Genomic DNA, 24,522 nt, shown 5'->3' with positions numbered 1-24,522 from the left:
GGGGTGCTGGTGGCATTAGGTATATATTAGAGGGATACTGTTGGCACTTAATTTAGGATGGAGGGTGCTGGTGGCTCTAAGTATATGTTAGATGGATACTGGTGGCACTTCATTTATGTTGGGGGGTGCTGGTGGCACTGAGTATACATTAGAGGGATGCTGGTGGCATTACATTTTTGTTAGGGGTGCCTTTAAATATAAATTAGGACAATGTTGTTGTAAGTGAGAAATTGGTTAAGAAGATTTGGAAGGTTTTTCTTCACTGGTGGTTGCACAGTGCCCCTGTCCAAGGCATTTTGCACACAAGATGGGTTGAAATCACATGTGCTGGTAAGCTAATTCTGTAATTTGTCCATCTCAGCCATTAATGATAGATCACTAAAATTTCCATAGTAGGTCCAGTTAACATGCTAGGAGAAAAAAATGCACATATACTCATTAAGTGTAATTAAGTGTATGAATTAGAATTCTAGATAATTGTGAGTGAATATTTCTCTGTGATGCTCAGCTTGCTGCAAGACATAGCAGAGTTTTGGATGAATATCATGGAAGATGTAGCTGGATGGGTATTAGTCCAAACTTTGCTGTAGTAGCTTGCAAACCTGTAATGGGAACCTCTCCTTTCACACTAGCTGATAGACTTTTTAACAGCTATGAATATTGGCTCTTAATATAAAATAAAGGTTTCCCTGTATTGGAGAAATCAAAGTGTGCTAGAATAGAGTAATAAATCAATAACCAATTATTTAACAAAAAACAGATAAATCAACAAACGTCCTAGATTGTAAGCTCTTCGGGGCAGGATTCTCTCCTCCCCGTGTCACTGGCTGTATCTGTCTGTCGTTTGCAAGCCCTATTTAATGTACAGCGCTGCATAAGTATGTTGGTGCTATATAAATCCTTTTTATTATTATTAATAATAATAATTTCTATACAGCATAAATGTACATATACAAAAGACACCTAAAATAGGACAAGGGATGGTTGGTAGCTGTTACACCTATCTGGAGTCTGTCCAAGGTGCTAAATGATAACCATGATAAAGAAGTAATACCCTCTGAACAGGAAATGGGTTGCAGAATAGAAATAGATGAATAAGATCTTTGCTGTGTCCAGCTCTGGTTTCAGACCGCCAACAAATAACTCCACAATGCATTCAACCAATACATATCAACTGTGCAAATGTATGGCATGCTCAGCTCCAAAGCAGAAAAAAGGGGTTAAATGAAACAGCTGACATTGTCAGGAATAATTAATATGGTAGTGGACAATAATAATGTGCAAAGTGCTGTAGCCCATGGCAACCAATCAGATGTCACCTTTCATCATTTTAAAACAGTCAGATCAATAAGGGATGATTGCTAATGTGATGATGTGAATGGCTGCATGTGCACATTGCTCTTTATTGTGTGCTATGCAAGGCACTAATTATAGTCAGGGTGGAAAGGTAGGGATAATGATAATTGGGGGAGATGTATAAAGGGACCAGCAGTATATCTCTGGCAGAAAAAGAGTTAATCCAGCTTTGTATTTGCCTGACCTCCATTGGTCTCCGTAATCCTAGTACACAGAAGCAGCACTGAGACTGCAGATAGAGTCTCTATATATAACTCTGCAGTACTGAGCGACGACAAGGACCCTCACTGGCACGATAGTATATATGCTCAAACTGTCTACTGCCTAGTAATGCTTTGTGATTGCCACAGCCGAGGCCTTTTCAGTACAACCTACAAATAGAATCTGCACTTTTTAATAGTGACGCATTGAAGGCACTGTACTACAAAATATTTGTAAAATGTCACCTGAATGCCAAAATTCTGCTATGAACAATAGCGCTGAGCACTTGGTAATGCTTTCGGTACAAATGTCACACAACTCAATTATACGGCAACTACTGAATCTCAAATATTCATGAAACACATCATCGGAGACCAGAGGGTGCAATCACCCCCTGGCTTTTCGTGTCTTTTGGGGACCCAAGTGATGAGCTCCCTCAGGCAAAGTTCCCAGCTTAAGGCAGGAATAAACAAAGTGAAAATGTCATAGAAGACACTTTGTAAGATAATTGGGTTTGTGGATGGTGCACAAAGAATCAGAAAAAATTGGGGCCATATTGTCAACCAACAACCTTTGATTGGTGAGAATGATGGTTGACAATATGGTGCGGATAATTTAGTGCAGCCTTTCTCAACCTTTTCACCCCAGAAAAACCCTTAAAGATGAACTGTCAAAAAAAAAAATTCCCCTTATCCTTTGAGAGCCCCTGATCCCTCCGAGCCTGGCCTTGATTTGGTCCTGCGCCGTCCTGGAATCCTCCTTCGTCATGGCGTGGAGGAAGCCCCGGAAACAGCCATCTTTTTCTGTATTGTTCTGCCTAAGTCAACCAATTTCGCACTGTGTAGGCGCAAGATCGGGTGACGTATCCTTCAATAAATTCTGCCATGCGTAAATGTGGTAATTTTTTTAATTGTATGGAAAAGCTCCGAAGCTACCGCTATGCCGGTAAAGAATGAATTGGAGCACAGAGCCTTCTGGGATACCTATGTCACGTATCCCAGAAGGCTCTGCGCTCCCATTCAGTCTTTACCGCCATAATGGTAAAAAACCGAAGGGGGAGTCTCCCCTTTTTTGTTAAAAAAAAGCACTTACAGGAAAAAAGAAGATAATTTTTACTTTACATATCACCTATTTTGGTGATAGGTCCGTTTTAAATATTTTTTAATATTCAGGTCTTGGAGAAACCCTACTAAAATAAATAAATCGAAGCTCAATTGGAAAATTCTTCTTGTAAGGATGGTCAGTGTGAAAAATGTTCCCAATATAGTGGTGGACAAAATGCCATTCTTATAGAGAACTAAAAAGATAATTAGTGTAATGCTTGTGGCTCTGCCATGTAGTGTTAGATCTAAAATATGCAGTCACCATCAGATGGGAGGACAGTCATCTAAAATTCAAAAAACTCATGTGAACCTCGGAGAAATCCTAGCGTTCCATAGAACCCTGGTTGAGAATGGATGGGGGTCTAATTGTCTATCAGTTAGGTTTCCCCCATTGATGGAAACCTGTTCCCAACATCAATCAATGTAATTCAACATCTGACATTGATAAATCTCCTCACAAGTGTTAACATTAAATTTGTTTCACTGACTTTCTTTTACAACTTTAGAAAGGCAAAATTCACTGAATATTGGAAGACATTTTCAACTGAAGCTCATAATTATGTGCTGAAATTCTCCCAGTAAAGTAATTGTATGAAAATGGAGGATACCTATTTAAAAATAGTAAATTTAACTATGGTCACTGTCTAAGTAGTATCGGTGGTATTTCAATAGTTAAAAGCCCAGGTTATTTAGAATTTTATTATAGAGTGGCTGCTTCGAGGTTGAACCTCATCTGTTGGTGAATAATATATTCAGATATCCTCCTCCTCTTAGATTGTAAGCTCTTCTGAACAGGGTCCTCTCCTCCTGTGTAATTGTTTGTATCTGTTATTTGCAATCCCTATTTAATGTACAGGGCTGAGTAATATGTCAGCACCTTAATACTGTTTATTATTATTAATAACATTAACCACCTGGGTGTACATGTCTAGATTTCTGTTCCAAAAGCGTTACACTGTTTTTCATGAAATTTTTTTTTTTAAATTGTAGACCTGTAACTTACAGAAATATGTCCGAACAGGGTTCTAGTAGATATCATGAATATAAAAAATGTTTGAAACACACAATCATGTAAAAAAAAAAAAATTTTAATAAAATTAAAGACACAAAAAATCAGCTTAAACAAGAATACATAAATAAATGAAAAATACTGAAAATGCGATAATTCGGTATACTGTATAGTAATATATTTTTCTAAAACACCTCCCTAGTGTCCGTCACATACCTATCGACAAAACCACATAAATATATTTTCTATTATTTTGTATTGGACTGGATACAGGACTTTGTATTCAATCCAATACAAAATGAGAACAAAATTCAAACTCTCATTTTGTATTGGATTGAATACAAACTCCTGTATCCATTCCAATACAAAATGAGAGTTTGAATTTACCAATTACATACTTTGTATTTATTTTGAATTATTTTGTATTGGATTGGATACAGGAATTTGTATTCAATCCAATACAAAATGTGTTTGAATGAGTTTCAATTTGAATTTCCCGCACACGTGCCGACGTCATCGCCGAGGGACACGCACGCGCTACGGACGAAGAAGAAGAAGCCGGCCAACTTCTTCTTCTCCACCGGCCGACTTCTTCTCCGCCGGCCGGCTTCTTCTCGGAGAAGGCACCCGACGCTGGAGGACGACGCTGGAGGACGATGCTAGATGATCGCAGCGGGACCAGGTAAGTGATCGATAAACCCGAACTTTTCTCACTGTATCGCTAGGGTGGTTAATGATAATAATATTAATAATAATTATGATGATAATGATAATATTATTATCCCTAACAAGATTTTCACTTGCACCCAACAAGCATGGCCATTACAATGCAGATTGGTGTTGGCCTTCTCTAATAAATTATTCAAAAGACAGAATACAGAAAAAATTGAGGATTCTAGCTTTATGTTACATTGTTTCTATAACTGTGTGACTAGGGCACCACCACTGCTGCTATAAAATTCTTATTGATGCCAGCACTGTGGGGCTGTTTGTCCACAGTAATAGTCAATGTGCTGTCTTTAAATTAGGCAATAGAGATTGTCAAAGAAATGCGAAAAATGTATTGTGATTGTAGTGTATAATGATTGTCCCATATTAAGTCAGTGCAATTTGAATGCTGTTTAACTATCAGTCATTTTTTTTGCATTTCATTGACCATTTATATTTAGCAACACAGCCAGTATACCTCCCTGCCCCACACTCTCATTGGTCAGTAAAAGAGCAGCTACAGACTGATGAGTTTGTCTCTCTCTCTACACATCAGGATATGTGCATGCATGACACCTGATTGGTTCCCTATTGCTCCTCCTCATTTGTAAGTGCTGTTCATTATAAGTACAAGGAAATACTAGATGCATAATCAAGTCAAATTTTAGAATTTTTGTAAGTTGCATTTATTATACATTCCATGATTTGAAAACATTAACTGGTGTTAATTTGTATTGTTTGCCTTGTGTTCAGCTTTTTTGATAAATGCTTCATTAAGAACTCGAAAGCTCCATTCACTAAAAATACGCTATGGACCCCCTTTAAAATATGTCCATTAGGGAGTGAGGGTAAAAAATTTAAGAAATGGAGAATGTTCTCTTATACTGTATGTTACTTTCTACCTATTAAACAGGGAGGTCTATCTATAAAAAGAATATCTAGCCTTTAAGAAGTTTTTGAAAGAAATCCAGAGCTGCCTGAGATTCTTAGATGTGAGGTCTCGGAGTTAGTGAGCAATGATTTACGCCTCCATAGTGAATTCTTCCAAGCTAGGCTGCCAGCTCAGCAACTTGATGGAAAGCCGTGGAAAGGGGGAGATTTCATTGGTTGTAATCAGCTGCTATGACATCATACAGCCTCTTACAGTAAGAGAGACGCTGAAAAAGCAGCTAAGTGGGCGAGAGATTTCGAAGCACAGCAGCTCCTAAATGCTGCTGGTCTGAAATGAAGTAGAGACAGGCTGTTTGTTCGATGGTGGAAACACTTAGCCTCATTTTCTAAGTGAATGCATTTCACACAGTGTACTGATTGTCCAATTCTGGCCTGGAGATTCCTCTGATGGGCCTTAGGAGTCCCTGCATGACAGTGAGCAATGTGAACGCACTGTTTCTGGCGATTATCTGATAATCTGAAGTCAAAAGGTCATCTCATGCTGGTCATGCTGAGCCTGCCCTTGGTATTATACAGTAATTACACCAAAATCAGGCACTTCTGAGCCTGTCCCTATAATCTCCTTTGCAGAGGACACTCTGCAATCTACAGTTTGTGTTGCTCAAACAATTGACAAATCAGTGTACTCAGACACAAGTAGGAATTTTGTACTTTACAGTCTGTGTTGAGAACATCAAACAATAATTGGGCAATTGCATGCCAGAAATTACAGAAAACTACATCTGGATTCTGAACAGGTTGGAAGCATTCCATGAACTCACCATCATCCTATATTGTGGGAACTGAAGAAAATGCAACCTAAGATATAGAATGATCATGAAGAATGTCCTAGAAGAACTTTTTTCAACCTTTTTACCCCTAAGGAACTCTTTGAAAGTTTTTTTAGGTGTTAGAAAACCCATACTTTTTGTAGGCCAATGGAAAATGAGCCTCTTAAACTGATGGCCAGTGGAAAGAATGTTCTTATACAGAACCCTGGTTGAAAATGATCTGAAATTATACCAAAGGTAACATACCCATTGCACAATTATACAAATTAAGTGGATATATCCTACCTGAAAAACATTCACCTCCCCCCCGATATCTAACTCACTATAGCTACTGGGGTTTCTTCTTCTAAAAGGTCTTAAATCTGAGAATTTGAAAATGTTATATGTTGTATTTCCCAGTCTAAACACACCCTGCTTTCTCTTTGTTCACCAGTGATACATACATCAAAATTTGAAAGGGTTGTGCAGCATAGGGTCATGTGACAAGAATCTGCACTCCTTCTTTGAAGGCATATTGGAAGCATATATACATGGACATCCTGAGTTAAATTGTATAGGGCTTCAGTATGGATTAGGAGGGTACCTGAATGTAGGGAAATACATGGCTCCTTCTAGTGGCTAATATGGTATCCCCTGTATTTAGTACAAAAACAAAAATATTCAAAGTATCAGAATTATCAAATTCTAGTATCAAAGTATCAAAAAATACAAAAAGTAACATAAAAAATGTCACTTTCACACATAATTGTGATCACATAAAGTATCACAAACAAATACATTACATTTCATTACCTCCTCACTGTATTGAGTTCTATCAACTCCAACTATCTACTGTATATCATATTGATGCATATATGTGTGTATATATATATATATATATTAGCACCCAATCAGTGTTTAGTTAACATTTCCACACTGATATAAATTGTTTGTCATTGGCAGCTCTACACTCTACACATATTTTCTGAACTCATTGACTCGGCCTGCTTGAACTTTATCCTACAGATGCAGAAATCCCAAAATAATCCAAAGACGTTTGCAAATCCCTCCTGCAGCAGAGTGGCTCTGGGCGGGATCTACATCACCATGCGTCATTTTAGGGGGTTGTGAAGCTCATTGGAAAGGGGAGGGAGTATTGTGAAGAATACAAATCCTTCAGCATTAACAATGGCAGCTATTGTGGTGTGTACAAGCAGCAAAGACAAGGCATCTGTGCTGGAGCTGGAAACCATTCAGTGGCACAGACAAGCTGGTCTAGTTGAGTGGTTTAAGTTCTATGGGGCAGCCTGAGTCTTGAAAAGGTCATTGCCTTGTACAGTGACATCCTGTTTGTATCAGAGGGGAGTCGTATTCTATAAACAGGCCTAAAGACACCATATATAAGACCACACTTCCACATTACACAAACATATGAGGAGCAATTATGAGACCGTCTGCATATATGGAGAAAGATAGATTATTTAGGAAGACATAACACCAGCATCAGTTTTACAGTTGACCAATAGGGCTTGATTTATTAAAGCTCTCCAAGTCTGGGTAATATAAACTTTCATCAGTGAAGCTGAGTGATACAGTAAACCTGGAATGGATCTGGTCCAGGACTAAAAACATTTGCGAACAAATAGCAAATGATATTTAAGAAATCCATTCCAGGTTTGCTGCATCACTGATGAAAGTGTATCTTCTCCAGTCTTGGAGAGCTTTAATAGATCAGACCCATTGTGCTGAAAACTGTCCCTATTGAAATTCTTAGAATTTAGGACATATGGTCTTACAGCAGCCACACCTTGAGCAGAAAAGCCTGTCCATTGCCATCATGCTATACAGAAGGATTCTTGCCTTCTGTGTAGAAGCAGTGGTTTTTCTACCAAAGTCCAAATATCAAGGTCAAATATATATGCTTGCTGTTGATTGAAAGCCTTTATGTCTGCCTGCAGGTGATATGTCAAACGCCTGCATTAAAACATTTTAATTTAGGTTTATTAAGTGCAAGAATTCCCGTTTATTCTGACGGAAACCCTGTGTACTCTGCTATGCTCACTTGTTATCAATTATATTGTTTTTAGTAATTTTGGGGGGCTACAGAAAAATTCACTCTTCCTTTATGGTGAAGGGGGCGTGGGTAGATTTCTAGTCCCATCCTATGTTTTTCATTCAAAATCCAACAAAAAACCTGCACTCTTTGTGAAAATGCTACATACCCAGCTGGCCCTGACTTCACTGACATGGAACAGGTATGCAGAACGCCTGATTAACATCCTTGCTCCAAGGCAGAAATTTCAATAAACTGAAGCCAGGGGATCCTTGTGACAACCAGGTGACCAGCATTGGATGTGATAGCTTCCTACATATTTATTCCAGCACAGCTTCATTTCAATATTGTATTTCCTTATACGTATCTGTTTCCTGACATCTTTGCAGATACAATAATGACAGCCATTTATAACATACGGCGGTGTGTCTAGACATAACTGGCCATTATGTGGCTAACGGTTGTAAAGTGTCTCTTACTCTATTATGACTTCATTGTAGAAGTAGAGTGCAACATGGCTGATCCAGTGCTCCCACATTAAATAAAAAAAACTTGTTTTATCCTGCTGTATATTCAGCCAGAAATATCTCACATATTGAAAAGGAGTAAATGCAACAAGAATGTAATGACTTTCTTATTGCTGATCCTTTCATTTAATGACAAAAAAACTAAAAATTATTTTAGACCTCTCAGCCTTTCTTTAACCAATTTCTTAACTATCATTTTTCATGTTAAATTTCCTTTAAAAGAGTATATAAATTCATGTTTCTTAAGGTAGAGAATGTAAGGATTCTTCAAAAGTGTATGGAAATGCAAAATTACATTTAAAAAATTAATTGAACTTCTTTAAAGTTTTTTTGCTCACTTAACCCTACCCCTCTACCACAATTTTGCTGGGGGTGGAGACAGTTGCTCAGTGGGTGGAGCTGCCAATCACTGCCAGAAGCCACTGTCACGCTATAAAAGCCTGGGCAGGGGCGTGGCATCCGTATTTCAATATTGGGATTACAAGCATGTTGTGTATCAGTGTGGCATCCTTTATTTCCTATTTTAAAAGACACAAATTGAGCACACTAGGATAGATCTGCCTCTGTGCTTAGCATTGTCCTTCACAAAAAGAAAGGGGTTGTTTCCTAGAAAATATAGACCATGTATTTTATGACTGTATCAAATCTCCAAAATTCTTCAGACCCTGCTCAGAGATTAAAGAAGAACTACTTCCTATATTTAGTAACCACCAAGTAATTGCTTCCGTTGGACAGAATTTCTTAATTTCCTGTTCTGGAGACACAACAGGAAAAAATAAATCAATCAAAAGTGAATAGAATTCCCATTTTACATAGTTACCATAAGAACAGGTGTCCCCATTGGAGGATGTTTCTCATCTCTTGGTTTAGTGGGCCCTTTACAATTCTGGAATTCCTCAGTTTGGACAAAGTCCTTTTCCCAAATAAATTTTAAAAATTATCTTTAGATTCACTTTAAATATACTTTGTTTATTAGTAATAGTATTAGTTCTACCACAAGTGTACTGATAATTTTCAACCTGTCCTTTGCTCACTTGAACCCCCTACCCTGAGTAGCACATGCTCAGATCCCCTTAAGCTCCGTTCAGCATCGAAAAAACAATGCTTGTATTATAAAGTATGAAAATTAATTTCTTTACAATGTTTATAGATATAGAGATTAATGAGAGCTTGTTTTAAAGTACATTTACTATATTTTTACAAAACTTGTAGTCCCCGAGTTAAGGACATCCAACATACGGACGACTCCTAGATATGAACGGGGCTTCCCTGGTTGTTCGTGTGCAGGATGGAGGCTTGATGGGGGGAGGGGGGAGGTTTGCATGACTTGCAGAAGAAACCTTTTGCTAAACACAGCTAAACACTGAGGTTCTGGGTGATCTTATGAGCTGAGCTGATCTGTACCATCTTGTAACTCTTTATTGACCAAAACAAATTCTGCAGTTGTTTCTTTTTGCATATCAAAGCACAGCTTACGCCAGAAGATAATTAATGTCTAGCTCTATAATTTTTTTGTGATTAGCTAACAGTGAGGATTGTAAACAATAACTGACACCACGCTGCCTAATAATATGTTGAGACAAACATCTCTCCTAATTTCATTTATTAAAATAATGTAACTGTTCCGACTTACATACAAATTCAACTTAGGAACAAACCTGCAGTCCCTATCTTGTTTGTAACTACCTGTAGTTTACTTTGCATAGTCTTGGCATGTGTTTACTTAATTGCAATAGAGAAAAATCTGGTCCCTGGCCTGGCTGTGCTCTCTGCCTGGGGGTATAAATCTTAGGAATAGATAGACAGATATAAAAAATATGCACCAGGTAAAACAGCATCTACATACAGTATGAATTTTGACTTGTAATTGGCTGTTTGCCTTGAATTCTGTTTTAATGAAGTTCACACTGAACATCACATGTACGATATAGTTAAAGAAGGTCCCTGGCCTAGTTACATAGCCTTTAATGTTTTAAACTTTCCTACCAATGAGGGAAAATCTAATACACAGGATGTAATGTCCTTACAAGCTTTGACTTTCACCCCTTCTATTGACTGAAGGAAAATACTATTGACCCCCGGATGCTGATTTTCTTTTATTCTGGGAAGGTATACCTAATAGAAGATGTGATACAGTGAAATGTTTGCATTTGTTCTCATGTACTTTGCAATAACCCATAAAATAAATTGCAGATTTTCCAAAAGTTAATTGAAATACGTTCTGAAAAAATGGAACTTGTGACAAAAAAAAAATGGTCGAAAGGCCTACATTACTCTTGATGAAACAATATTTTTGGGTAAAAATGAACAAATCGAATTTAATTAGGATGATGGCTGAAATGTGATCACAGGCAGAAATGTGAGGCTGATCTTTCAGCATTTGGCAGCATGTGCCTCTCAGGCTTGGCAAGCAGTCCCATTAATGTCTGCACAAAGCATTTGTCAGAAGTCACTTCCTAACAGCAGCGAGTGGCTTTCCCCTATGTGCGCCCATTACAATGGAACATGTCAGTACACTAACACATGCGCTGTGCTTCTGTGTTTAATGGGCCCAAGTTTCTTTTTAATCTCTCAGTTTTAAAAAACATATTTTCTGAAGGTATTGTTAAAATAGGAATGTGATTAATAAACTACTGGAACTCCAGGAAAAATGCACAGCAAAATATATACATAGGGTCTTTTTAACCTACCCAAGGGATATCAAATTCACAAAGTTTTAAGATTAACCTAGGTCGTTGAATTAGCAGATCAAAGTTGGTAGCCACGGCCAATCACTAGCCTTTAATTGGACAGGGAGGGAGCAGAAGAATATTCATGGATTATCCCTCTTTTCTCTCAAGCCCCATACAGATGTCAAATAGATGTCAGATTTCTTTTCCTGGAAACGATGTTTCATAATCATTTCCAGTGACAGATGAATGAGCAAGCTCTGTACACACAGCACCACTCTGTTCTATGGAGAGGGGAAAGGGGGAAAATGAGTGACTGACACCCACTGTGCTCTCTTCAACAAGAAAGAAAAGTGGTCGTTTCAACAATCCACCAAGGCAGATTGATGAATGATACCGAGGGAATTCTGTACAAGTGGCAATGTTTTGCATGAGATGATCATCAAGCATCAAGAGCACATTGAACACTAATTGGCTGATAGAGCTACCCTTCCCTCTTCTAGGCTATATTTGATTCAAGCACCAGCTTAGCTCTGAGCCCACTGACTACAACTAATATAGCAGCCTCTCCCAACCTTTTTAACATGGGGGAACCCCTTGAAATAACTTTCAGGTCTTCAAGGAACCACCCTACTATAATTGCTATATCCACAGCTTACAGTGTGTTAGCACGGTGATCAGTAGAAAGAATGCCTCTTACATTGCTGGCCATTAGAAAGAATATTATCCTTACAGATAGCCAAAAAAGATCCTTGTTGTCACTTAAACTGACCTGAGTGATACAAATTGCTCATTTTTCAAAGAACCTCTAGCAACCTCTGGAGGAACCCTAGGATTCCACTGACCACTTGGTTGAGAAACTTTGAACTACATGCTCCTTTGCAAAAACGTCCCATGGACTTGAGTGGGGTGTACGTAAGAGTATGTCATATTTAGGTCTATGGGATGTTAGCTTGGCACTAGATTTTTGACAGCCAGAGGGATGTACTTGTGTGTGAGAGGGAAGGGGTATGGTTTACCTTGGTCTTTTAAGGGGCATTCAATTCTAAGGGGCAGATTAATATATATACAGTACAGTAACAATCACTTCTTTCTTCTTTGTGTTTTAAAATGAAAAAAAATCACTAGCCTATTGCTAGTTGTTCATCTGCAAATTGACACTTGTGCTGATTATCACTCAATAAAAGTGACAATAGTAATAAAGTCACAGAAGAACAGAGGAGATTGCCAGTTTATAAACTGGTGATCATTCATAAAGTGATGATCATGCTGATTGCCACTTTCATGAATGGGACACAGAATTTGTCATTATTTCTGCAGAAATCGAATCCTCAACTTTTTAAATAGGGCCCTTGTAGTTATTGCTATCCCCTCCCCCTACCTTGCTGCCTTAGATTGTTGCCCACATGTGCCATTACAGTAAATGCAGACTTTCCCAGGCTCCAAAAGAATCTTTAAAAAGGTATGATGTTGCAGAGGTCATGTCAGGTGAATCAGGTATATTCACAGTCTGTCCCCTATCAGAAAACATTATACTGATTTAATGTACAAGTTCACACTGCAGCAGGATAAGGTAGAATGCAGCAATCTTTTCTGCAACTCTTCTCTGACTGCAGAGCTTTAATGTTTCTATAGCTAATAAGCAGCAATATGACAGCAAATAGAGGGCAGAAAGAAGCTGACCTAAACAGAAATATAATCCTGAATATAGAAATAGGAACAACCTAGGTAATACACCTGGATCAGATCAAAATGTATATTGCCAGAGTATTCATGACTGATTTAAATAGTAAAAGAAGGAAAAACACAAGGAACCCCGAGGAATCCTTGGGTTTCATGCAACCCAGGCTGAGAACGGCTGGTCTAAGTAATGAAGGGACAGAAATATAGTAAGGGAGTTATAAGCCTTTAGTGAAGAAAGTCCAGTATATATTTAAGATGAAATCAGCATATAGTCAGGGGGATGACAGTCTTTTGCCAGGGTGCGAGCAGAAAATATTCAAGGTGAGGGCTGCATATAGTCAGAAAAAGGGCTGTAAATAACCGGGGAGACAGCAGCATATAGTAAAGATGAGGGCTGCAAAAAGTCAGGGTGCTGGAAGCAAATGGTAAGAATGTGGGCAGAATATTGCCACAATGCTCCGAACTGCAAAAGAACCTCAGATACCACTCTGAGCTAAGCAGTTTCATAATGCAGCACCTACATCCTGTGTTGTGCTTTGGCCAAGACTTTGGTATATGCACAGGTGTGAGTTTTTCCAGGAGTTGTTTGTTAATCTGGAATCACACAAGGGCACAGATCTAAACTTAGGTGACCCTGAACACTACACCTGCTAGGATCAGGGAAAAGGAGGCCGGTGCCTTGTCAGTATATAAATGAAAAGAATAGCATAGAGTCCATACAGGTGTAAAGTCTTCATACAAGGTCATCTGATCTGCAGAGCCCTATGCAGTTGTTCAGTGATGCATTCTATGGTGATTCAGCGTCATTCTTTACAAATGAAATGAGGGGCCACCATGGAAACAGCAGCAGCCATTGACACAGCCATTAAGGCCAAACCAGATTGAACATATGTAAATTAATAGTGATGACTTCATGTAGGTTTGATTTTATACTCAGTTGCTTTTAGGTTTGGTTTTATGATCTATGTTCCCTATTGCAATACTGTGTAGTTACCAATGCCTATAAATGACTGAAGGAGTCAATGACCCTTTTCTAAATGCATCCGACTGTCACTGAATGGTATTAAGGTAGAGACCAGTGTGCATGCATTTGAATACAAAAAAATTCACACATTCTGCCATTATCATTCAGAGTGTATAGTCAATTGCTTTTTTTACATTTTATGATAGGGTGGGAAGGGTTTAAACTCCTGTGGGTTTAGGGGGAACCATTGTCACTGAAACAGATGTCACCATTGGAAGATTTCTCCTATATATATATATATATATATATATATATATATATATACATATATAGATATGTTCAATAAGAAGTCATGGGATTTACACACATCTGCCATATGTCACACCTAGCATATCACATTACTACTTCCGGGTCTGAATGTCTTCTGGATCCCAGGGGCAATGATGCTTATTCATTGTCTAAGGAGCAGGCTGAAGCCACAGAGGTGACTTAAAGGGCTGAATTGCTGAACCAAGAAATAAGCATGTGACGTCTCTGGTTGTGTTTTATAGCAAACACATGTAAAGCCTGGCTATACAGGGCTGCACATCCAATTACATGTTAGTATTTATTCTCTATAGCTAGCTGCTTGCCTGCAGTTTCTCTCAAAAAGATTTTATTGCTTGGTGTAGAAAATGCTTGGAGCAGATGTAAACCCAAATATAATATTGGCACTGGAAAACGGCTAATTTTGGGCCAATCATCCTAGGACACCTACATCATGTCCCATATATTGATACTATCACACTGACCCATATTACAATTTTATGTGTTGGTTTCATCAACTAAAATGGGAATAAATTACAAGAAGGGCCTGTTCACACCTGTGCGTTGTGAGAATGTGTTATTGCAATGCATGTTGATGCATGTTATGTGCATTGGTGTGTTGTCATTCCTTGTCAATGGTACCTTGCCACTACTAACCAAGGCATATGGTTTGCAGAGCACCACAATGCAAGGTAATGCACTAATGTACACTCATGGCATTCATTCTGTATGGGGCTGCTGCAGGTAGAAGCTACTTGTTGCGTCTTCCCCGAGGCAGGGGATCACTGTAAGGTGGAAACAGCAACTTCATTGGCATTCTAAACATAGGCTAACTCACATGGGTAAATCGGTCAAAAATGGAAATAAGAGTACAAACAGAGGTCCACCCTGAGATGATACAAATAGTCTGGTCAGATACCTTTCTCTTATGACAAATGTGCAGTGTAGGTAGACATCCTGGAAAACTTGCTAAGGTAGAAGGAGTCTTTAGAATCTCCAGCTACATGGCACTTCTTTTATACCTAATACTCAATAACGCCTGAGAATAGCATAATATTGTTGGAGCCTTTGGAACCATTATCATGTTTTCAAAGCTTTGCATGTTCTGAACATTGTTGACAAGCTGAAACTGTTTCTGTGCTTTGCATGTGCCTTGCCTGACAATGATGGGATCTGAAAATGCTGCATGCATGATTTTTCTTCCACGCATCGCAGAAGTTGAACAAGTCATACTGAAAGAAATGTATTTTCTCTTGTCCAAGCAATTTTCCAGAATACAGAATACTGTTTGGAAATGCTGATAGTGCAAATGATGTGCCAAGGCATGACAATGCACAAGCTGAGGGGTACAATTCTACTTTTTCTTTGGCCTAATATTCTTTAAATTAATTGCATAATCTAAATCTATTTTTCAGTATGGTTGACATCATGCCTCACTGTATACAGTGACTTCTAAACCTGTTGCCAATATTTTATCTGAAAATACTCTCTGACAGGTCTCATAGGCAGCTCAACATCCAATGAGACATCCATAGGAATTGAAAGACATTGGGCCTGATTTATTAAAGCTCTCCAAGGCTGGAGAGAATACACTGTCACCAGTGAAGCTGGGTGATCCAGCAAACCTGGAATGGATTTCTTCAGTGTCATTTGCTATTTGCTAGCAAATGCTTTGAATCCTGGACCAGATCCATCCCAGGTTTGTTGGACCATCCAGCTTCACTGGTGAAAGTGTATTCTCTCCAGCCTTGGAGAGCTTTAATAAATCAGGGCCATTGGCTTTACATTATAACCCTGCAGCAGGAAGTGCTTTTAGAGGTAGGATCTCCATGTAACAAAATTTACTCCAAAAACATTTTTGTGTATGCAAGGCATGATACGCAACCTACTGGAAAAAAGTTTTAGAGTTTTACATACACTTTAATGATGTTCCTGCATAATATTATAGGCTAAAATATGGTAGAAGGGCAGAAGGAGCAAATATGCCTTACCAAAGTCCCATTCCAACAAACCAATTATCCTCCAGTCCTACTCCAATCCCTCTAACCTTTAGGTCCTGCATAAGCTACTACACCAGCCTGTGTCAGAGGAAGTCCCCGGGGACACCCAGCCAGCAGCACTTACAATGGCTACTTGAATAGGAAATTTAAGGGGCAGGACGCTATATGAATGGACTGCTGAAACAGGGGTATAAAATATGTTGGATCTGTACTCTCTTCTCCTTCATCTCCTTAGCTCCACCTAGTACCCTTGATTTATACTTGAAAGGGAACCTGTTAGAATTTGTATTTGAGAGCTGCCATGATTGAATGGATTTTAAAGGTGCCACTGATGTGGCTGACATCCACATCCTTCATTTTTTGGTGAGTCACTGACCCCCCAAAAATGCAGATCAGGAGTCCAGATATCATTACCTTTATTCTTGTTTGAGCCTATTACTTCAACGGGTGGTAAGACAAGGACCAGAATGACATATACAGCATGTTTACCCTTTAAAAAAAGCCCTGTGGCCTTGCAGCACCAAGGTTTTTGTTCTGATCACACTAGGGCAATTCATATGGTGTTCTGATGTTAGCCTGCTATACCCATAGGTGCTTTGATCTGCCCACACATTTCAGAGGAAAAATGATTGTTGCGCATAGGTAAAATTGTCACTTAATTTATAGTAAAAATCGTAGTATTAATAGTATATCGTATTAAAGACACATAACACCCATAGGCCATTATTAATGTTCTGTATAAGTACGGCCATGCAGAACATTTTAAAGTTTGGTGGGTAGAGAAGCAGATAAAAAAGTGTGCAGCAGTCACTAAGCCCCATTGTCTGTTAGCGGAAGGTCAGGGGTGTGTTTTGTCAGAATAATGTCTGTATAAGAGGAATAAGTGAGAGGTGTATCTTTGCTGTAATGTGTCTGTGTTGAATGTGTCTTTGTGTGGAGAATGGGTCATCTGCCTTTGTGTGTGTGAACTGACAGAAGGGGGGCATATGGATAATTTTCACATTGCCTGAAAGTCTCAGCTGAATAATTCCCTCTGGCTAATTACGCACCGGTCGGTCCTAACACCTGCTTCTCCTTCCTAAATAAATAAAAAAAAAACCTTTTAAATCTTAAATCTGCCTGGACACATCTCCCCCATCACCAAGCCCTTGAAGATCTGAGCTGGGGCTATTGTTCCCCTGTATGACGGATGGTAATACGCAAGCATGCACGCTACCAGCGTTGTCACAATGAACATTTACTCCTTCATTGCCAGTCCCTCGCACAATTATTACAGCCATTGAGCACACTTGCCTGTAGCATCTTCTAATCAGATCACTCACTTTCAGCTACACACTAGGACAGATTTAAATTATTTACATCATAACCTGTGCTTTGTAAAATAGAGATGACAATCAGTATGTCCATGCACAATAGGCAATTGAGAGATGTATAAAGCTGACACTAGTGAGGGGTGGGTGAGAGGTCACTCATATTTCAGCTGTCCATTCCTTGATTAAAAAGGGAGACATTCCCTATATTAGACCTGAGCTAAGACAATTTTAGGCTGACCTGACCCTCTATAGAAAGGAGATCACTAGCTATTATGTATCAATTTAGGAAATGTATCAGGTAGTTAGTTTTTTCAATGGAAAGAGCAATGTACAAAGTATATTAATCCTCAGCATAATCTAACATGAGATAGTATGTCATTATTTGCTGTGGGCTACAGAAGCTCAATGCTCTTATTTAATAAGCTGTCAAGTAAAATCAGTGCTCCATTTTAATGTCATCATTCATGTTTCACCAAGATCAGTCATAGAAAAGAGTTAAGATTTCAGGAACTGTTGGAGCCCAACTCTTATTATATCCAGCAAAGATATATATGTCCTCTCAGTTTTAAACCAAAGGACATTGATGACAAAAGAACATGTTAAAGCATATATGGTAACCAAGTAAAAAGGAAAAGTAGATATGCTTCTATTGAGTCAATTATTCCACAAATTGTTCTATAGAATATCGAGCAGAATTGGTGTTATAATGGTTCCTCCTAGATCCTGCGATAGTTAACAGTAAACTCTATTGATGCCTACAGAAAAGATTCCAAATGAGCAGTATGTATATAAAGTTGATACATTTAGTACAAAAGGTTCTTCTTTATATTACAGTTACTACAGCTAGCTGGCAAACAAAGACACTTATCCAAGTCTTCAATACCACCAATATAAAGGTGTTAGGGCCTTGAGTCCACCATGGACCTTACAATATGCAGAGTAGGAAGGTCCGGTACAATACAGCTTAGGATTCTGAAAGGCCATATGACTGTCTCTGCTTTATCTTTCTTTTACGACTCACAAACTGTACTAATTGCTGTCATTCCATAAAATAAATCCCTTCCAGAACTCATCTATGACATGTACAATTGTAATATTAGGACATTATTTCATTAAAAGTTGCAAAAATGTCGTCTATCTGAGAACTAGGATTTATTAATGCAAAGAGCAAGGTGCAGAAAAGAATATCCCAAAAGAACCCTTCAGGATTTGTCTTTTAATGATATATTCACATTGAACTGAAATCTGGTTGATTGTCATTCTTTACAGCACATGACGGCTGCTCTTTGCAATTCCTAATTAAATAAACCCTGGTACGACCTTTTCAAACAGTTTGGAGTAAGCCTCAGTTATTGTAAAATCAGTGTCATCTTCACACAATAGCAAAGTTCCCAATCAGCTGTTCTTGGGTATCGGTCATTACCATATGGCAGCTACAACCATACAACTATGCAAAGATTAAGCGGGTACAATGACATTGCATTTCTTGGTATATTTCCTGACTTCCAGTGTGTCCCCCAACGATTGCTCCTACAACTTGCTAATATTGCTTGGTAACTGGCAATTCTGTAGAAGATTGGTGTCAGTGAGTGTCATTTGGCCATGGCTTGCTTTGCTCTGTCCTCTTGTGACATGCAGGAAACACTGTTGTCCCCTATAATACAACCTATGGGAAGTTACTATATATCTTTTGATTAAATGAAGCTTGCCTCCACCCTGTTCCATCCCTAGTGAAACCAGGCCCATAAGCCGATACCGGCTGTCCTATCAGCCCAGTTTGTAGATTTTGGGTAATTTTTTCAAAGCATCGCTCATCTAAAAGAGGACCATTTCAGATGACAGGTACTCCTACAGAATTATAGCTAGCTCCCACCCAATCCTCCCTCCTACACCTTTGTTTCCGGCAGTACCCACCTGTCTGCCCCTTTCCCAGTGTCTTCTCAAGCCGGTATGGCCCAACATATTGCATGTGCGGCGTTCCACCACCATCTTTCCCAACCGTGGTCATCTTCTCCGTTCTCCTTCCACGGGGATCCAGATGCAAGGAAAATCCTCAAGAGAAAAGGGGGGAGGAGGGCTGGGGATGGAGAGGGAGGGGGGGATGGCTGTCTTTGCTTCTTCTCCCCCCCTCTCTTGCTGGATAAACCTGTCCGTTCTTGTGACGCCCAATTGAGATCCCCTTGGTCCTCACCATCAATAAAGACCTTCTTTTCTCTCTTGTCTGCTGCACCTTGTCTTCTCCTAGGTCCTGTCTTGATGCAGGGCTCTGGAGACCGGATTCAATGAATGAAACAAAAAAAGCGAAAACACACCCCAGTAAAAAAAAAAAATTAGCCTACTGCTTTTATGCAAAAAATATTTACAATTCTGGATTGATAAAGGTTTACGGTTGCCTTGGGGGAAGGTGGCCAATGTTAAGGTGTAGGGAGCATGGTGAGGATGCTGCCGTGTTACATACAAGCAGCTCAGCAGGGACCTGCTGATCAATCCTCACGCTCAATGCTAGAGGTGGGGAGTGAAGGGGGGGGCATTCAGCCCTCTGTAGCTGGGATGTTAGCCAGACTAGGATTGGTAGATGCAAAGCTGTTTTCTGGTTGGTGGCAGAAGGATGCATTTTAATTGGACTGAGGAGGGGGGTTACCTTGTGTGTAGGGATGTGTGACTGTGGTTTGCAACATTGTATCTTAATATGTTTTCTAGACAATTTCTGTGCAATGTCATTTAAACCACAATAAACTGAATGAAGCAGAACAAGTGTATATTATAATAATGTCTGGAAACAAACAACACTTTGATTGTCTGACACACTGAGGCTGATTTTTTATTGACTCCTGTTTGTGTTTTTTTTTAATCACATACCATCCAAACAAAGCACAATTAGGGGGATTTCTACAAACGGCGGTCTAAAAGTATTTCACAGGAGCATGATGTCTTTAAAAAGCAGCTATTTATTTGACTGTATTTATATACTGCTAGTATTATATATTAGGAGTATCTGAAAATGGACTTTAAAAGTCATATTGAGATAGATTTTGATAGTCATATTGATATATCCAATTATAAAAAAGTGATGGCTCCTAAATAACAAAAGCCCTGATCAATAATATATCTGGAAAGCATACATTAACATATTTTTATCATCCACTCCAAATAATATTAAAATATTGTCAGATAAAAAATTGTGTTTAAAGACATTACCATGTTGACGATCATGTGAGATTTTAATGATTAGATTTACATATGCTTTAAAGTGTGTTAATCATGGTGATGTATCAGATAAAACCACAAAAGGAAAAGTAATTAATCAAATAAAATAAAAGCCTTGATCAATATATCTGGTAGGTAAATAAAAATTCAATGCTAAAAGCTGAATTTAAGTATGTTAATGTCGTTAAACATAGCTTATTATCTGATCATATTTTTAAAATGTTTCTAGAAGATAATAAAAACATGTTACAATGTATATGGTAATATATATATTAATGTTAATGTCGTTAAACATAGCTTATTATCTGATCATATTTTTAAAATGTTTCTAGAAGATAATAAAAACATGTTACAATGTATATGGTATTATATATATATGGTATATATATTATCTGGCACTATTTACAATGTATAGTAGATAATGAGGATATGTTGAATATTATGTGGCAGATATATTCATAATCAAGGCTTTTATTTTATCTAAAATGTGATTATAGCCAGTACACCATAAAATAAATGTAACTCCAATCACTAAAATTTCATATAAGGTTTCACATGTTAATGTCTTTAAACACTGCTTATTATCTGGCTTATATTTACCTAAATATAGTAGAAACATAACAAAAAACATAGCTGCCTGATATAAAATATGAATATTTAAGGCTTTTATTTTACCTGACTTAACTGTAACCAAAATACCTAAATAAATAAAAACTCGATCATTACCATCTCATATAACCTTTAACATGGTAATGTATTTCAAAGTAATTTTTATTATTTTAAAATCTATAGATCTCTTGTGATTCTGCTATAAAGATCATTGGTCAGGTGTTTCCTGTTATAGGTTGACAACACTTCACCCCTGTCCTTCAATTGCTCTTCTGAGTTGTCACCCTGTCATTATGAACAGCTGTGATGACGCTTATTTATCGGGGGTTTTCCTTCATTGCCACCATCAGAAAGTCAGCTCTGAGCATATGACACCACTGCTGGAGTGCCTGTAAATAGGAATTAACATCACAGAGTTTGCAGGAGACTAGCAGGACTGAGATGCATCCCTGGTAAAATCGCAGCAAATGCTAGTAAAATATATTATCTTCAACCATTGTTTTATTTTGGAAAACTTCATATCAACTATTTAAAAAATAATTGATGAAGAGGAAGAGGGTCTCAAATTGTCACATCCTAAAATAGACAAGTTAACAGCAAAAAGGGGAACAGAAGTGCCAAACTATGGTAAATTCTTACCCCTGCTGTTCCCTAAATGACCTCATATACCTTGCCTATTACCCATTAGGTCTAATTTATTAAAGCTCTCCAAGACTGGAGAAGAAAGACTATCATGGGAGAACCTAGGTGATTCAGTAAACCTTGAATAGATCAAGTTCAGAGTTGAAAGCATTTTTTCATCCCAATAGCAAATGCTTTTTTAGGAAATCCATTCCAGTTTTGCTGGATCACCCAGGTGCTCCATTATCTTCTTCTCCAGTCTTGGAGAGCTTTAATAAATCAGCCTCATTGTGTCTGTCCATATATGTGTGTATGAACATATGACATTCTCATATACTAATTCACAAATCAATTTAACAAAATCGAATATTTGTGCAGCCTTCATGCCAGAAAGAAATAGTTTGATGAACACCATCAAAACAGATCACCTCTGACCAAAAAGACGTAGATCAGTCAGGTGGGAAAATTTTGCCCCGACCACCAGTGTTATATGCAGATATTGTAGACGTAATTGGGCTCTGAGATACACTTCCTGATGAGGGGTCTACTGACATTCAATGACCAGGGAATGTGCATATCAATAAAAACATTTTCTAAGGCTATTTGTGTTCCTCTACCTGCAGACCTGCTGTGGTCACAATAAAGAATTTCTATTCTCCCTGATGGATTTTTTTAGGACTCCAATAGGGGGAACTGGAAAACATAAAGGTAAGTTGGGCAATTTGTTTTTAATCATTATTCTAGCAATCTATGGTCCAGAAGAATATGAGCTTTCTAGGAACTATCTTTTTCCCATAAAAACTAGAAACATGAAGATGGGAAGGGGGTCACCACCGCACTGCACTTAAATGCATTCTTTCATATATACAGAGGGAGCGAAGAATGGAGGTCTTCAGGCCTTTTTTATATTTTTTATAGGATTAGTGATAAACATTCACTGAATTCATTCAAATGTGTAAAAGGTATCCTAAATAACTGGTGGTTATTAGGGGCAGTACCACTCTGTTTTCTGTCTAATCCAACCCAAGATGCACTCAACTTTTCCCCATGATTCACTCTTTTTTTACATAGGATTCAGTAAGAAAAAGTGAAAGATTTGGGAAATCTAATGGGAAAAAAGTGTGAATGTTGGGCGAAGAAAAATAATAAATAGAATCCTGCTAGCTTTAGTGATGAAAAAAATATCAGTATTGTAAATAAACTGATAATAGGTATTGAAATGGTGAAAGTGAACAAAGTTGGGAGGCTGCGGTACACATGTCAGCTGTACACATGTCAGCTTCTCGCCCAGGATGAGCCTTTTATTATTATACAGTATTTATATAGCACCATCATATTACACAGCGCTGTACAAAGTTCATAGTCATGTCACTAACTGTCCATCAAAGGAGCTCACAATCTAATGTCCCTACTATAGTCATATGTGGTTATTGTAGTCTAAGGTCAATTTAGGGGGAAGGCAATTAACTTTACTACATGTTTTTTGGGATGTGGGAGGAAACTGGAGTACCCAGAGGAAACACACGCAGACACAGGGAGAACCTGCAAACTCCATGCAGATAGTGTCCTGGCTGGGATTCAAACCTAGGACCTAGTGCTGCAAAGGCCAGAGTGCTATCCCCTGAGCCACCGTGAGCCTTACTGTTCTAATTGAGTCAGAATCATCTAATGTGTGTACATAGTTTAGCATGCTATGCTGAACTTCAAGGAACAAAATCCCTTACCCTTGCAGTGGGTCCCCATCTACACTGCAAGGGTTAACTGCTAATTTTTGTGGGCTGAATAAGAAGATATATACCTAACTTATTCCTCACTCCCCAAGCAGCCAGTATACTCCTTTGCTGTCTGATGATCAGGAGTTTGGGCAGCCTCATAGCTTCCACACTTACAATGCAGGACTGATGGTCAAGCATTGCACAGGATGACCACAAAGAATTGTAACCAATCAGGAAAAGAAAAGAAGATGCTTCAGTGGATCAGTTGCATGAAGAGGAAGAACCTGCTGAATACATAATAAATAGTTGCATTTAAGGAAACAATTTCACTTTCCAAAGAAGTTGTAATTCAGCACCCTCCTCCCTTTCAATACAGATACAAGGCTTCCACTTCCGCAACACACATTGATCAAAAACACTGGTCAGAACATGCCCCTGCTTGCTGATTGGACAGTGAAGGAAAAGAAACACACGGATGAGGCCCTCCTTCCACTCTCTCTACATTTTCTTCTCCTCTAAACATGTTCATTGTGATGAGAACTGCAGCAGCGTCTGATTGCCTCTACCAGACTGGTTGCTGCTGTACAAATTAGGCACTTATACTAGATGAGTTTAAAAGCAAATGTAATTTGATTTTATGAATACATAATAGCATTCTTTGGTCTTTCTTATATTTACATGTTTTTCAATTTCACCAGCAGTCCTTCTACATTTTTCATCAGTACATATAAGCTCCTATTACTGCATGTTCCTACCTGTAGTGTAACATCTTTGACGA

The 24,522-nt window shown here is 38.4% G+C and overlaps 1 protein-coding gene across 8 annotated transcripts in view; it reads right to left on the bottom strand.

Annotated features, from left to right (window-relative positions):
- Positions 1 to 20,350, bottom strand: part of BRSK2 (BR serine/threonine kinase 2) — a 105,796-nt gene extending 85,446 nt beyond the window's left edge. For 3 of the 8 annotated variants that reach the window (XM_072421706.1, XM_072421708.1, XM_072421709.1), the window contains exon 1: positions 19,507 to 20,350. In XM_072421706.1, coding sequence (XP_072277807.1) covers positions 19,507 to 19,600 — 94 coding nt within the window. In that variant the 5' untranslated portion in view covers positions 19,601 to 20,350. The remainder of the gene's footprint in view (positions 1 to 19,506) is intronic. The other 5 variants (XM_072421707.1, XM_072421710.1, XM_072421711.1 and 2 more) reach the window with 2 other exon arrangements.
- Between the last annotated feature and the right edge of the window lie 4,172 nt (positions 20,351 to 24,522).

This window comes from Pyxicephalus adspersus, chromosome 9 (assembly GCF_032062135.1).
Source record: "Pyxicephalus adspersus chromosome 9, UCB_Pads_2.0, whole genome shotgun sequence".
Lineage (NCBI taxonomy): Eukaryota > Metazoa > Chordata > Amphibia > Anura > Pyxicephalidae > Pyxicephalus > Pyxicephalus adspersus.
Note: the sequence above shows the minus strand (reverse complement) of the source record. Positions and strands in the feature narration are given on the sequence as shown.